The sequence below is a fragment of the Phyllostomus discolor genome, chromosome 7 (genome assembly GCF_004126475.2).
Source record: "Phyllostomus discolor isolate MPI-MPIP mPhyDis1 chromosome 7, mPhyDis1.pri.v3, whole genome shotgun sequence".
Taxonomy (NCBI): Eukaryota; Metazoa; Chordata; class Mammalia; order Chiroptera; family Phyllostomidae; genus Phyllostomus; species Phyllostomus discolor.
Genome location: NC_040909.2, coordinates 134,504,587 through 134,517,176, shown reverse-complemented (window position 1 = coordinate 134,517,176; position 12,590 = coordinate 134,504,587). Strand labels below are relative to the sequence as shown.

At 62.3% G+C, this 12,590-nt stretch overlaps 1 protein-coding gene across 1 annotated transcript; it reads left to right on the top strand.

Moving 5' to 3' along the window:
• The first annotated feature begins 2,351 nt into the window (after positions 1–2,351).
• ST3GAL1 (ST3 beta-galactoside alpha-2,3-sialyltransferase 1) lies at positions 2,352–12,353 on the top strand. Its single transcript, XM_028533913.2, has 6 exons — positions 2,352–3,271; positions 4,224–4,420; positions 6,035–6,214; positions 7,487–7,532; positions 8,929–9,048; positions 10,357–12,353. Exons 1-6 carry the CDS (start codon positions 2,960–2,962, stop codon positions 10,528–10,530), a joined length of 1,029 nt encoding a protein of 342 aa, XP_028389714.1. The 5' UTR covers positions 2,352–2,959; the 3' UTR covers positions 10,531–12,353.
• The last annotated feature ends 237 nt before the right edge of the window (positions 12,354–12,590 follow it).

Sequence of the window (12,590 nt, the reverse complement as noted above, 5' to 3'; positions counted from 1 at the left end):
ATGGGCAGCGCCCAGATGCGAGCCCAGTCTCTACTGTCAGCCCCATTTGGCAGTTCAAGGAATGGCTCAGAGAGGTTAGGTAGCTTGTTCAGAGTCACACAGCGAATGGGTGACGCGGCGACCTCTGACCCTGGGTCTGTGCTCTCGCTCGGGCATCTGAAGAGTCAGCCCTTGCCTTTCCCTCCACTCACTCCTGCCTTCCTGATGCCGCGTGTGTGTGCCGGGTGACAGGGACACGGTGAGTGAGACTGGGTGTCCATCCTCATGGAGCTCCCAGCCCGGGGGGAGGGAGACAGGAAAGTAAACAGGGCAGGCAGGAGGGAGCCGGATGCTGTGGACACCCCGAGAGTCCCTTCCTCGTGCCAGGCGTGGGCGGGCCTTTCTCGGGGTGTCAGTGCCCGCTCGGCCCTGAAGGATGCATGGGCACCCAGCCGGGCGGGACGGCCTTTCCGCCCGCGGGGTCAGCCTGGGCGGGAGCCCAGAGGCAGGAGCGAGTGTGACCTGTGTGGGTCAGTTGTGTTGCTTCCAGTTGCAAGCAGCCTGCTTTACACAATAAAGGGGATTTATTATCTCATGTCCCTGAGAGGTCAAAATGGAGGGCCGGCTGCAGGGGCGGCTAGAGCAGGGACTCAACAGCACCCCTCTGGTCCCGTCCGGCCACCCCTCCTCCATGAGCAGGCAGAATGACCGGCACGGCCCCGACTTCCACACCCAGACACCAGACGGACCAGAGCGAAGGACAGGTTCTGCCCTTTGGACAGAAGTCAGGGGTTTCGCTGTGATTGGATAGAGTTAGGGCGCGTTCTCATGCCCAGACCGACTTCCAGGGTAAGAGGGGTGGGAGCCCTCTGCCGGCCGGGGTGAAGCGGAAGGAGCCGCCGGCCAGGGAAGGTTCCCCTGGCCCCAGAGCTGCTTCTGGGTGGAGGGGCTGGGGGATGGCTGGGAAGGGAGGACTGTGGTCACCCTTAGATTCCACATGCAAGCCAGATTGGCAGGACAGTGGACAGTGGAGCAGGAGGCAGATCAGGATGACCCTGCCGGCTGAGCTGAGGTGCCGAGGAAGCTGGAGGGGCCGCCACACACCTGGGGTCCCCGGTGTCTCCAGGCGGGCGTTGTGGGTGTGTAACCATTCCCGAGCGGCCTCTCTGTCTCCCTGAAGGTGGTCGCTGTTCCTTCCAGTGTCACTGTCCTGGAAGGACATGTACCCGCTTATTGACGATCCACAGGCTGAGGATGGGGGAGACTTGATCAGACAAGTAGCGATGGGGGCACAGTCCAAGCAAAGACCCAAAGGGCTCCTTCACGGTCAAGGGCAAAGGTGTGGCCACAGCTTTCTCTGCAGAAGCTGGACAACACCGGGAGGTCTGGGGGCCTGTGGTTGCTTCCTTTGACTACGGATGCTCCCCGTTCTTTATACCCCTCCCACTCTGCCCCCCGGAGACTGGTTAACAGACAGGGGTGCCTCCCTGGGGCACCAGGGTCAGCAGAGCCCCATCCCTGACCCCGGGCCCCCGGCCCCTCCAGGTCCACGCAGTCAGGGGACTGTGGGTCTGGATTCAGGCCTGCTCCTCCTTCCCCCGGCAACGTGGGAAACCCCCACTTCTCAGCTGGCAGTAGGCTCTGAGGATTATCTGAGTGCACAGACTTGTGTGAAGAACATGCCATCGTGTCTGGCTCTTAGTGGGTCGTCCAAGAATATTCGCTGGTTGAAAAAGGAAAACTAAGGCCGATCAATTGCCTGATTAGATACCAGAAGCTCAGCAGCTGTCATTTTATCGTATCTTCCTAACCATCCTGTAAGCGGATGCGGCATTACCCCACTTTACCGAAGAGGACACTGAGGGCCAGGAAGGGCTATGAACCAGAACTTGAACTTGAACTTGGGCCATCTACAGTCCCCTCTATGGGGCCAAGGATACGTGGTGGAGCCTGAACGCCAGGGTGCACGGAAGCCAGGACGAGCCCCTCAGCACACCTTTTATGCTGTTGGCACTGGGATCCAAACAGAGTCGGGGGTGGGAGGGGGGTCCTCAGCAGCCCCTGCGACCGCGTCACTGACTCAGGTCCCAAAGTCGGGTTGAACGCTGAACTGCACTGGGGAAGATGGGCGAGACACCCCGGTGCCCCTCGCCGACCTCCCAGAATGGGCCTTGACGTCTCGGTGTGTACGTTCACACACCAAGGCTCCGTGTATAAAAAAAATCCCTCGTGGTCACCCGCCACACCGGCTTGACCGCAGAGCAGAAGGTAATAGAATTCGTCCTGGAGGAGGTGGGGACAGAGGGTTTTTTTTTTTTTTAATAACACGGGAATAGAATTTCATCCTGTTTTCTCCCTCCTTCTCTGTGCAGATGACAGACAGCCCCCCGTGCCTGCCTCCAGCCCACTGCCTGCCCGACCGCCACCTCTCGGGAGCCAGCGTGGGCAGGGAGTTCTAATTAAGGGCCATCACACACCATCCTCTCCCAGGGACAGTGACAAAGACAGCCTCCTCCCGTCCTGCACCGAGAACCTTCCTTCCGGGTCCTGGCCCCCGAGGGACCCGACACCGTCACCGAGATTAATTACTTACCCCTGAACCCCTTTGGACGGGGAAGGGAACCACGGGTGCTGAGCTTGATGAACGGTGGTGCCTCAGGACACAGGACCGGCGGCCTGAGGTTTGCTGGCCCAGCAGGCGGCTCTGTTTCCGGAAGAGACCAATTTTGTGCAAGAAGAGTCATCCCACCCTGATTGGTCCACGTAGCCTTTGGGTGTCACGGGGTGAAGTCCGGTGCACCAGGGTGGCCGTCAGCAAGACGAAGGGAAGTCGGCCGGAGCAGGGCTTGAGGCCCCCCGGGAGTTCCCGCCCGGCCTCGGGGTCGAGCCCCCATCTCTGGGGTTTTTCTTCCAGGTCCCTCCTCAGTTAGGCGTGATTTCCTCCCACCCATCCCTGGGAGCCCTCCTCAGGACAGCAGGCATGGCGGCCATAAGGAGAAGGACCCTCAAAGTGCTCACCCTCCTGGTCCTCTTCATCTTCCTCACCTCCTTCCTCCTGAATTACTCCCACAACGCGGTGACCACCTCCTGGTTCCCCAAGCAGATCGTCATCGAGCTCTCGGAGAACTTCAAGAAGCTGATGACCTACTCGCACCGGCCCTGCACCTGCGCCCGCTGCCTCAGCCAGCGCGGGGTCTCGCCCTGGTTCGACGAGCGCTTCAACTGGTCCGTGCAGCCGCTGCTGACGGCGCAGAACGCGCTCTTGGAGGACAGCACCTACAGCTGGTGGCTGGTGAGAGCTGGGGCAGCGCGGGGGCCGGGGCGAGCGGGGTCCCCGGTGCCCGGGCACACCCCTGGGGCCCCGCTGGGCTCTTTGCAAAAGTCATGATCTTCATCATTCCTTCACTCGTTGGTTCACTCCAAAACTACTCACTGAGGATCCGCTATAGATAAGCCAGAGCAGAGGGCGCTGTGAGGGCTTTATGGCCTGAGCACTTTGCAATGTTGGGGTGCACAGGGGCCCTTCCTGGTGGGGACCTCCGCTGGGGCCACTACCCCAGGGGTTTTCGGAGTGTGGTCCCCGCACCAGCAGCAGCTGCCCCATGGCCTGGGAGCCTGTTGGACGGGCAGGATGTGGGGCCCGGCCCAGCCCAGCTGGGTCAGGACCCGCACGGTGGGGTGACCCTGGGTGGTGACCCACTCCGGAGCTCGGAGCTGCCCCGCGAGGTCTTATCAGAAGCAGGTATTTAATCCTGGATTATCGCTTTTCTCCTATTGTGACACAATCATATTTATCACCTCAACCATTTGTCAGTGTACTTGTCAGTGGCTTTCAGTACGTTCACATGGCCACGTAAGCAGCACCACTATCTAGACCTGGCATCATCGCCCAATGCCCTGTCCCTACTTCCCCTCCCCCAGCCCCCGGCCATCACCGTTCCACTCCTGTCCATGAACTTGACTGCTCTAGGGACCTCCTGTGAGTAGACTCTCGCACTCCCTGTCCTTCTGTGTCTGGCTTACTGCACTGAGCGTGTCTCCAAGGCCCACTCATGCCGCAGCTTGCATCAGAAGCTCCTTCTTTTTGGACGGAATGATACTCCACTGTATGTGTAGTCCGCATTGTTCCATCTACTCATCTGCCACTGGATGAGTGGTGGAGCACCCCCCCAGCCTCTCCCGCCCCCCCCGGCCAGGGGCAGCACAGCCAGGCCGACCTGTGACCTTCGGTCCTCCGCCCACAGAAGCTCCAGCGGGAGAAGCGCCCCAGCGACTTGAACGACACCCTCAAGATGCTTTTCCGAGTGGTGCCGGGGAACGTGGACCCCCTGCTGCAGAAGAAGTCGCAGGGCTGCCGGCGCTGCGCTGTCGTGGGCAACTCGGGCAACCTGCGGGGGTCCGAGTACGGGTCCCAGATAGACGGTCACGACTTCGTGCTGAGGTGAGCGCCAGCCCCTTGCGCAGGGCCCCCTCTGGGCCTCAGGCTCCCCATCCCCTGTGCACGGCAGGATGGAGGCAGACTCACGGGGCCCCTCTGGAGGCAGGGAGGACCGGCGGGCTGGGGGCTTGGCCCCGAGAGTTCTGGCGAGACAGCAGGATTGGCGTGAAGATTCTCCTTTGATCTTTACAATGGTTCCCATTTTGCAATGTAGGCTGTACTGTAGTGACATGGATCCCGGCTCCTGGGGTCCGTGGCATTAGGGATGAGACGAGACAAATTCACGTGGACTGCCGAGTCCTGTGGAGGGAAAGGGACAGCGAGGCCTCTCTCTCAAGGGGAGAGTGCCTTGACCCTTTCCTTGATGAGCTTTTATTGGGTTCAATTTGTACAGGAACAAAGTTCATCAATCATTGTCAGGCAGAAATGATTAAATAATAGATAACATTCAGAGAACTCTGAGCGTTTATTCTGAGTCAGGGTCACATAGTTAAAGGAGTTAAAGGGACATAGAACTTTGGGGAACAAACTCATTTCATGCTTGGTCCCATACCATTTTAATTGAGTGTATTAGCAAAGCAGGTTTCACAAGATTTTATGCATTCTTTCTTAGGCCTGATTGCCCTGGGGAACCCGCCCTTTCCAGCACAGGGCCACACCCACCTCCAGCATTGTTTCAGGCTTAAGTCAGGCAGGGAAGTAAGGCAGCCAAGAGATTAGGAGACTTCTTGCAGACGGAGTGAGGACTCAGGCTCTGTCAAAGCTGAGGGGTGGTGGTTCCATCACCCCCTTTTTCTATAGCCCCCCAAGTCCTTCCCTGAGGGCCCCTTTGCGATTGTGCCTGTCTTAGGTCATCCCTCCCTTGAGGAATCTTACCTGTCATTGGCTAACCAGTCATCCACCTGGGGCCAAGCAGGGTGAAGAGAAAAGGGGCAGAGGTGGTGCCCCTACAAGGAAGATAAACTTTGTCTCCTAAGTGGCTTACGGTCCCAAGGTCCTTTACTCAGCCTTAGCCACAGGGGGTTACAGCTTCTGAAACCAGGTAGGGTGGTTCCCAACACTATAACTATACGCTTTTAATGTAAAATATATTTTCCTGCCACCAAGTGAAATAGATATTCCAGGAAGGAGTGCCCCCCCCCCCGCCCGGTCTCTTCTGGGTTTCTTGTAATTGCTGTTCTCGGAGCCTCAGTGTACACCTGGAGGTCAACGGGGACGTCCACGGCGAGGGGGACAGAGTCAGGTTCAGTGTCAGACAGACTCAAGTTCAAGGCTGACACTTGGTAGCTCTGTGTCCTGGGACAGACTCTGTGTGCTCAGGTCTCCTTGATGGTGAAACCCCTGCCAGGCATGGCATCGTACAGTTCAATGAGGTGTGTCACTTGGCCATGGCAGCGCTTGCACTTAGTAGGTCATCAGTGGTGGTGAAGGTTAAGCTTGCTTGAGATCGTAAAAGAGAAAAAAAAAACAACAAATCTTTTGAGCTGTGAGGTAACTGTCTCCTCTGGACAGATGAGGACACTGGTGGGAGGAGGGCCCTGGCCTGAGGTCACAGCTGGCCCCTGGGGTCGGTGACCGTGTGATACGACAGGTGTCCTCTCTCCCTTCTCCTCCCAGGATGAACAAGGCCCCCACCGCAGGGTTTGAGGTCGACGTGGGGAGCAAGACCACCCACCACCTCATGTACCCCGAGAGCTTCAGGGAGCTGGCCCACAACGTCAGCATGGTCCTGGTGCCCTTCAAGATCCTTGACCTGGAGTGGGTGGTCAGTGCCACCACCACGGGCACCATCTCCCAGTAAGTGCCTGGGTGGCAGGGGGGCGGGGTCCATTGCCTGGCCCCTCACTGACCCTCCTCACCATGTGGGTGCCCCCAGCACCGCCCCCCACCATGCTGCTCCCTGCCCCACAGCCCGGCTCACACTGCTCCTGTCCCCGAAATGCGTCTCTCTGCACACGTCCTCCTGGGTGGCACCAGCCCTGCAGGGCACCTCTGACCCCCCATGCTCCCTGCTCCCTTGCCTCCCATTACTCTGAACACACCCCGGATTTCGGCCTTTTCCCTCCTCCTGACCCGCAAGTGGGCCAGCCTGGGGTGCTTCCCAGGAACCCTGGCAACTCCTGGGGAAGGGCCCGCCGGGAGGGGCCTCGGCTCACCTTACTCCCACCCCCTCTCTGCAGTGCTACCTGCTTCTCGAACTAGAAGTGGCCCTGGATGGGGTGGGGAGAGAGGGGAGATGGGGCGCTGAGTGAGTGGGTGGGCACTGGCGTGAGTCCTCCATCATGCGCTGCCTTGAGAGTGGGGAGCTCACGCCTTCCGGGCATCTCCTCCGCACCAGGCACGGCTGCGTGCTGTCTGCCCAAATGGTTATTTGGTTAGTGGTTATCTACCTCTAGTGGTTATCCGCCTCCCTCTGCCAGGGAGGACCCTGAGGGGTGGCCAGGCATGGTGCCCACCTGGTCCGCTCCCTAAGGCTGTACCTGTGCCTGGGGAAGTGACTTCAGTGTCCAGATGGCCAGAGCCTCCTGGCGTGAGGCCCAGTGAAGACGGGTGCAGGACACGGGAGGGGGCTGTGCCTTCAGGAGAAGGGTTCTGACGGGGGAGACCCCAGTGGCCTGGGGTCAGGGCCCTGTCCTTCCTCCTGGTCCCAGGGAGCCCAAGTTGCACCTGAGTTAGGTCTGGGGCGAAGCCAGGTGGCCTTCATCTTGGAGGCACCCAGACCTTCACAGGTGAGAGGGAGGTGGCGTAGGCCTCACCGACCAGCACCCCAACAGGGCGGTAGGTGCTCTGGCCTCCACGTGCTCCCTCAGGCTGTGGGGGTCAGGGGGGGAGGCTTGGAGCAAGTGCCCCTTTTTATCCTTCCTGGGAGGAGGCACAGAAAGCAGCAGCAGGTCCTCGAGTGAGCCAAGGTCGCCCTCTGGTGTCTGTCACGGGCCACTGCAGGGCTGCGGCAGGGAGGTGCTGTCCCAGAGAGAGCCTGGCCGGGCTTCCCTCCCCAGGCACCCCCAGAGCTGCCTGCAGGCAGCCCGGCTGCTCCCCACATTGACCGTCTGCTCTCTCCCTCCACAGCACCTACGTGCCTGTCCCCGCGAAGATCAAAGTGAAGAAGGACCAGGTGAGTGGGGCTGGGGCCCTTCTGCCCTGAGCTCAGCCCACGTGTACGGCTCTGCCCGTGGGAGAGACAGCACCATCCACCCCCCGCCCCCGCCCCCACCAGCATCTGGCTGCCAGGGCCCCTGGGTGCAGCTGGCGGGGGTCCCTGCTGGGGAGACTTGCTGGGAAAGCTTCCCCAAGTTGGGGGACCAGGGCCAGCAGTCTCACCAGGGAGACTGTCCCCGAGGCTGACGCCCAGGCTCACCCCAGGCCCCTCCGGGTTTTCGGAAGGCCTCCAGGGGTGCCCAGGAGGCTGCAGTTTGAGAACCACTGTTCCACGGTGTGAGCTCCTCCAAGCCAGGCCTCCGCTGTGTCTGCAGACTGTACCTGTGTCTCCGTCTTCCCCCGGGTGGGGTCGGCCAAGGCCGGGCGGAGGGCAGAAGGAAGGGGAGCAGCCACCGCACTGGCCCTTTGCCCACGCGCTCTTATCTGGGGGGGAGGTCAGGTCAGGGAGGCCGGCAGCTTGCCTTGGAGTGCAGCGGGGCCGTGGTGACCTGGAGCCTCGGCCCCCCCCGGCCTCCCGCACATGTCTCTTGCACGTGTCTGTCGTGTGGGGCTGCCGTGCTGCGGTGGAGAAGCCACACGTGAATCTTCGGGGCACAGCGGGGGCAGGGGCTCCCAGAGAAGCCAGGCCGAGAGGTCAGCGGGTTCGGGCACAGTGCCCGCTCCGGGCCTCCCCGGGGGCTGCATGAGGCTTCTTGTGCGTGCTCCCCTCTGCTGCCCGACGGGTGCCCTCACTGTCCTCAGGCCGCCCTGGGTGGCGGGACCAAGGCCACACCTGATGCCAGGACACACCCCCTGCTGGGTCACCGCTGGCTGTGTGGCACTGAGCTTGTCCAGAAGCCTCCTGAGTCTCAGTGTCCCCCTCGGCGTCCCCCTCGGTCACAGGAGGAGAGGGGAAGCTCGCACGTGGGGTCATTTTAGGGGCCAGCGTTCACTCAGGCCCGGGCCAGGTAGCCGGGGCAGCTCAGTGCGCGAGTTCTTCTGCAGTGTGGCAGGTGTGCCCTCGTCCCTCCCCACCTGCTGTTGTTCCCAGGACCCTCCTCCTGCGCCCCACCCCCCACTGTCTCCCTCAGTCCCTGTCCTCGTTGGATTGTCGTGCGATGTCACCAGCTGGTCAAGCCGCCTCCCCTTGGGGGTTCATGGCCTGTCTCCGCTTTATCCCTCTCCCCCCTCCCACGGTTCTTCTCTAGCACCTTCCGTGTCTTCCCACTAGGATGATGCGAACCCCACGAGTGCTGGGGCAGCAGTCCCTGTCATGTGCACGTCCCCCCCGGCCACCAGAGTGTGTGGCCCGCCTGCAGGCGGCGGTGCCCGCCCCCAGCCGCCCCGCTGAGGCCTGTGCTCCCCTCCCGCAGATCCTGATATACCACCCGGCCTTCATGAAGTACGTCTTCGACAGCTGGCTGCAGGGCCACGGGCGGTACCCGTCCACCGGCATCCTGTCGGTCATCTTCTCCCTGCACGTCTGCGACGAGGTGCACCCCCCTCCCCCGGGCCCGCTGCACACTGGGGGGGCGGGGCTCCTCGTGCCTGCTCCCGAGGGTGGCGGCGAGAGCATCTGTGGTCAGGCTGACCTTGGCCCTGACCCCAGGCCCCAGGGGGCCCTGCCGGTGCCTCTCGTGGGGTGCTTGAGGGGGAACGCTCTCCGGAGTGAGTTCTGGCTTGTTCTGCCCGAGCTCCCCAGGCAGAGCCGGGCCAGCGGGTGGAAGCGCAGATCGGGGGGCCACAGGGGCAGGCTGTCATAGGAGATCTCCGTCTGTCAGTCTGCTGCTCTGACCTCTGACCCCAGAGCCGAGTCCCAGCACCCAGGCCGCACCAAGCCCGCTTTCTCCGGCACTTCTGAGGGCGGGAACCAGGCACCAGGGGTTCCACTGTCCCCCGGGACTGACAACCAGAGGTCCTGGGAAGAGTGTGTTCCCCACCGCAGACTTCCCTCGACATCCGCCAGGCGGAGCTGGGTTGCCATTGACCATCTGGGCTGTTCACTGCCATCCAGGATGGGGGAGCAGGAGGGGCACACAGCGGCCCCCACCTTCTCCCTGGCCCTGGGTTCAGGCAGGACGCTGAGATGTCCCTCTTGTCACGTGTAGCCTGTCCCCACCCTGGCCTGCCCGGCTCAGGGTTGGAAGTCCCAGGGAGGGGTGGAGGGGCTGCCAGGCACGCCCACGGCTCTTGCCTCACTCGTCTGTCACCGTCCTTGTCTCTTTACCCAGCAACTGGGTGTCTCTCCCCAGAAGCCGTGTCTCCCTCATCCCCCGCCCCACCTCCAGCCCTCGGGTCACACATCCTGTGGGGCTCTGCCCTGGAAACCCCACTCCCGTCTCTGTCCTCCTGCTGTGGGGCAGGCTCAGGCCCACGCTAGCATTGACCGAAAAAGCTCCCCTTGCCTCAGAGCCATCCCCTGCCGGCCCCGCCCCGTCTGTGCCCACCCCTCCAACCTGTCGCCCACACTGCTGCAGCTCAGAGAGCGCTCCTCCCCCTGGGAGCCCCCCCCCATGTCCCCCCCTGACCCTCTTCGACGCACTTTCCATGACCCAACCCCAGTGTGACACCTGCTCCGTGCCACCAGAGTCCCGTCCCTCACAGGCCGCTCAGCGGACACTTTCCGACATTGACCTTGATTTCACCCAGCTCGCTTTTGTGGCCCCGAACCCCAGGGAGCGCTAGGAGCCAGAGAAGGGTTCTGTGGGATGTCCACAGTCTCGGGACGGCCGGTGGGCTTCCTTTCCCAGGGGCTCCACCCGTTGCCCCCGTCTGGTCCTCACCTTTGCCGCCCCCCACAGGTGGACTTGTACGGCTTCGGGGCGGACAGCAAAGGCAACTGGCACCACTACTGGGAGAACAACCCATCGGCGGGGGCCTTCCGCAAGACCGGGGTGCACGACGGGGACTTCGAGTCCCTCGTCACGGCCACCTTGGCGTCCATCGACAAAGTCCGGATCTTCAAGGGGAGATGACCCCGGGAAGGGAAGGGTCGAGGACGGGCACACCAGAGCGCGCCTCCCACACCAGCCCCGGCTTCTGGCCGGAGCTGTTCCGTTCTGCTCCGGGGGCTTCCGGGGCCGGCCTCAGGGGTGTGCCCACGCACCCCTCGCAGCAGCCTCCTGCACCCCGGCATCAGACAGCACCTGCGCGGCAGGGTCACCAAGCACCACCAGGGCTGCGGAGCCCATCTCCGAGCCGGCCCGGGCAAGGAGACCCCTCGCTGCTTCGGAAGGTGGGCGAGTCCGTCTCCTGGAGACTGCTGTGTTTGAAAGGGCAGGACTGTTTCCCAGGGGGATGGGCAGAGACCTTCCTCGGCCCGGGGGGCCCGGGCTGACTCCCCCGGACTCCGGTTCTCGCTGAGATGTTTCTGAGTGAGTGAGGACAGCTTCCGGCACACGGCCTCCTGGGCCACGTCACCACCGGGGGCCGGATGACACCCTACTGGCAGATGCCGGGCCTCCTCCTCCCTGGGCGGGACGGCCCTGCGTGCCCGCCCCGAGGGCCTGCGTCGTGGCGAGCCGTCTGTGACCCCAGCAGATGCCCTCTCCCCAAGCCGGTGCTCTCCCGGGCGACCCGTCTGTCGTTAAAGCTGTGGCTGAGAGCAGATGTGGCTGCCCCCTTGTGCCTTTGTCTTTGGGGAGACGTGTGTGCGGCGGCTGAAACGAGGCAAGCGCCCTGACTCGGGGAAGGGGACCCCTGGCAACTGCCCCCGTGGCTCTTAGCTGGGGACATTGTCTCATTTCCTGAGTCCGCCCCCGAATGGGTCCAACACTCAGAAGCCGTGGGACGTCCCTCCCTTTTCCACAGACTGCTGGACGAGGGGCCGTCACCTCGAAGCCCACGGAGAGGGTCCTCCCCCACCCCCGTGTCCCTCGAGGGCCCACGCTCTGGGCCGGGTCCCTGCCGGCCCGCCGCATGGTGCCCCCGGGGGGCAGGGGAGCCCCTAGGAATGCGACTGTCAGAGCGGGGGTGGGGGAGTCATACCTCATTCTCACTCTCTTTCTTCCTCTTCAGCCTTCCTGATTATTTATTGATTTTTGTTGTTGTCGTTGTATTCAGCTGACATCACGTGCACTTTCTGACTCTGTTGCTGGTCCTGGGGTTTCAATGAAGCTTCCCCCTACTCCACACAGCAGCCGGCAGTGGGGGGCTTACTGTGTGCTCTGTGGGGATCCTCAGACTCGGGTGTATAGGGGTGCCTGGAGTGGGGGGTTCTTGGGGCAGGTTGGTGGGTTTGTGGAATGCCCTGTGCCTCCTTCTCTCCCGGCCCCGCCTTCTCTTTTCTCTTGGGGATCTCGGGTCCAGCCTCGGGCCAGGACCCTCCGGAACCCTCGGGACCGGAGAGGAGTGGAATCCTCCCAGGCACAGGGGGGCAGTGATGGTTGGCTCCGGTTACTGACATTTCATAGAAAAACCATTTTTTCCTGTTGAGGGCATTTCCCCAAAGGCCACCGCTGCTCCGAGGAGGTGTGACGGGGCCCTCCGTAGTGGCGTGTGCAGGAGGCCTGTCTCGGAGCCAAGGGGCCTGCCCCCTCTGCTCCCCGAGGCGCCCCGGCCAGCCCTGCTCTCCTGGCCTTGGTGTCTCCCCTGTCAGTGGGGGGAGAGGAGCTGTGGGAGCTCAGGGGCCACCGCCGGCACCAGGCAACTCGAGGGAGTCCCCAGAAATGGCATGAGCATTTTTTTCTGAGTCCGTACGTGTGAGCATTTTCCTGGGGGAAGGTTTTATAGCTTGTATTAGATTCTTAAAGATTCAGAATCCAGAAAGTGCTTCTTAGAAACAAACCAGCAAGAAAACCTCTCCCAGCTGTAAAATCCTCCTACACGTAAGACTCTCTGAACAGACACAGGCTCAGAGATCGCTGTGAGGACGGCTGTCCCAGGGCAGGCCCGCGGCGGAACTTGACACGAGACGTGAGGAACTCAGCCAGCGGCGGGTGGCTGGCTGACCCGTCCCAGGGACACACCTTGGGGAAGGCGGTCACCGGGACGGGGGGCAGTGTGACCGGCTCCTGAGCCTCTCTCCCCTTCTCCT

Excerpts from the sequence above, each read along its gene's own strand:
- ST3GAL1 (XM_028533913.2), top strand. The coding sequence starts at position 2,960 with ATGGCGGCCATAAGGAGAAGGACCCTCAAAGTGCTCACCCTCCTGGTC. Across the intron at positions 4,421-6,034 it reads GGTCACGACTTCGTGCTGAG|GATGAACAAGGCCCCCACCG; the intron begins GTGAGCGCCAGC and ends TTCTCCTCCCAG. Across the intron at positions 7,533-8,928 it reads TCAAAGTGAAGAAGGACCAG|ATCCTGATATACCACCCGGC; the intron begins GTGAGTGGGGCT and ends CCCCTCCCGCAG.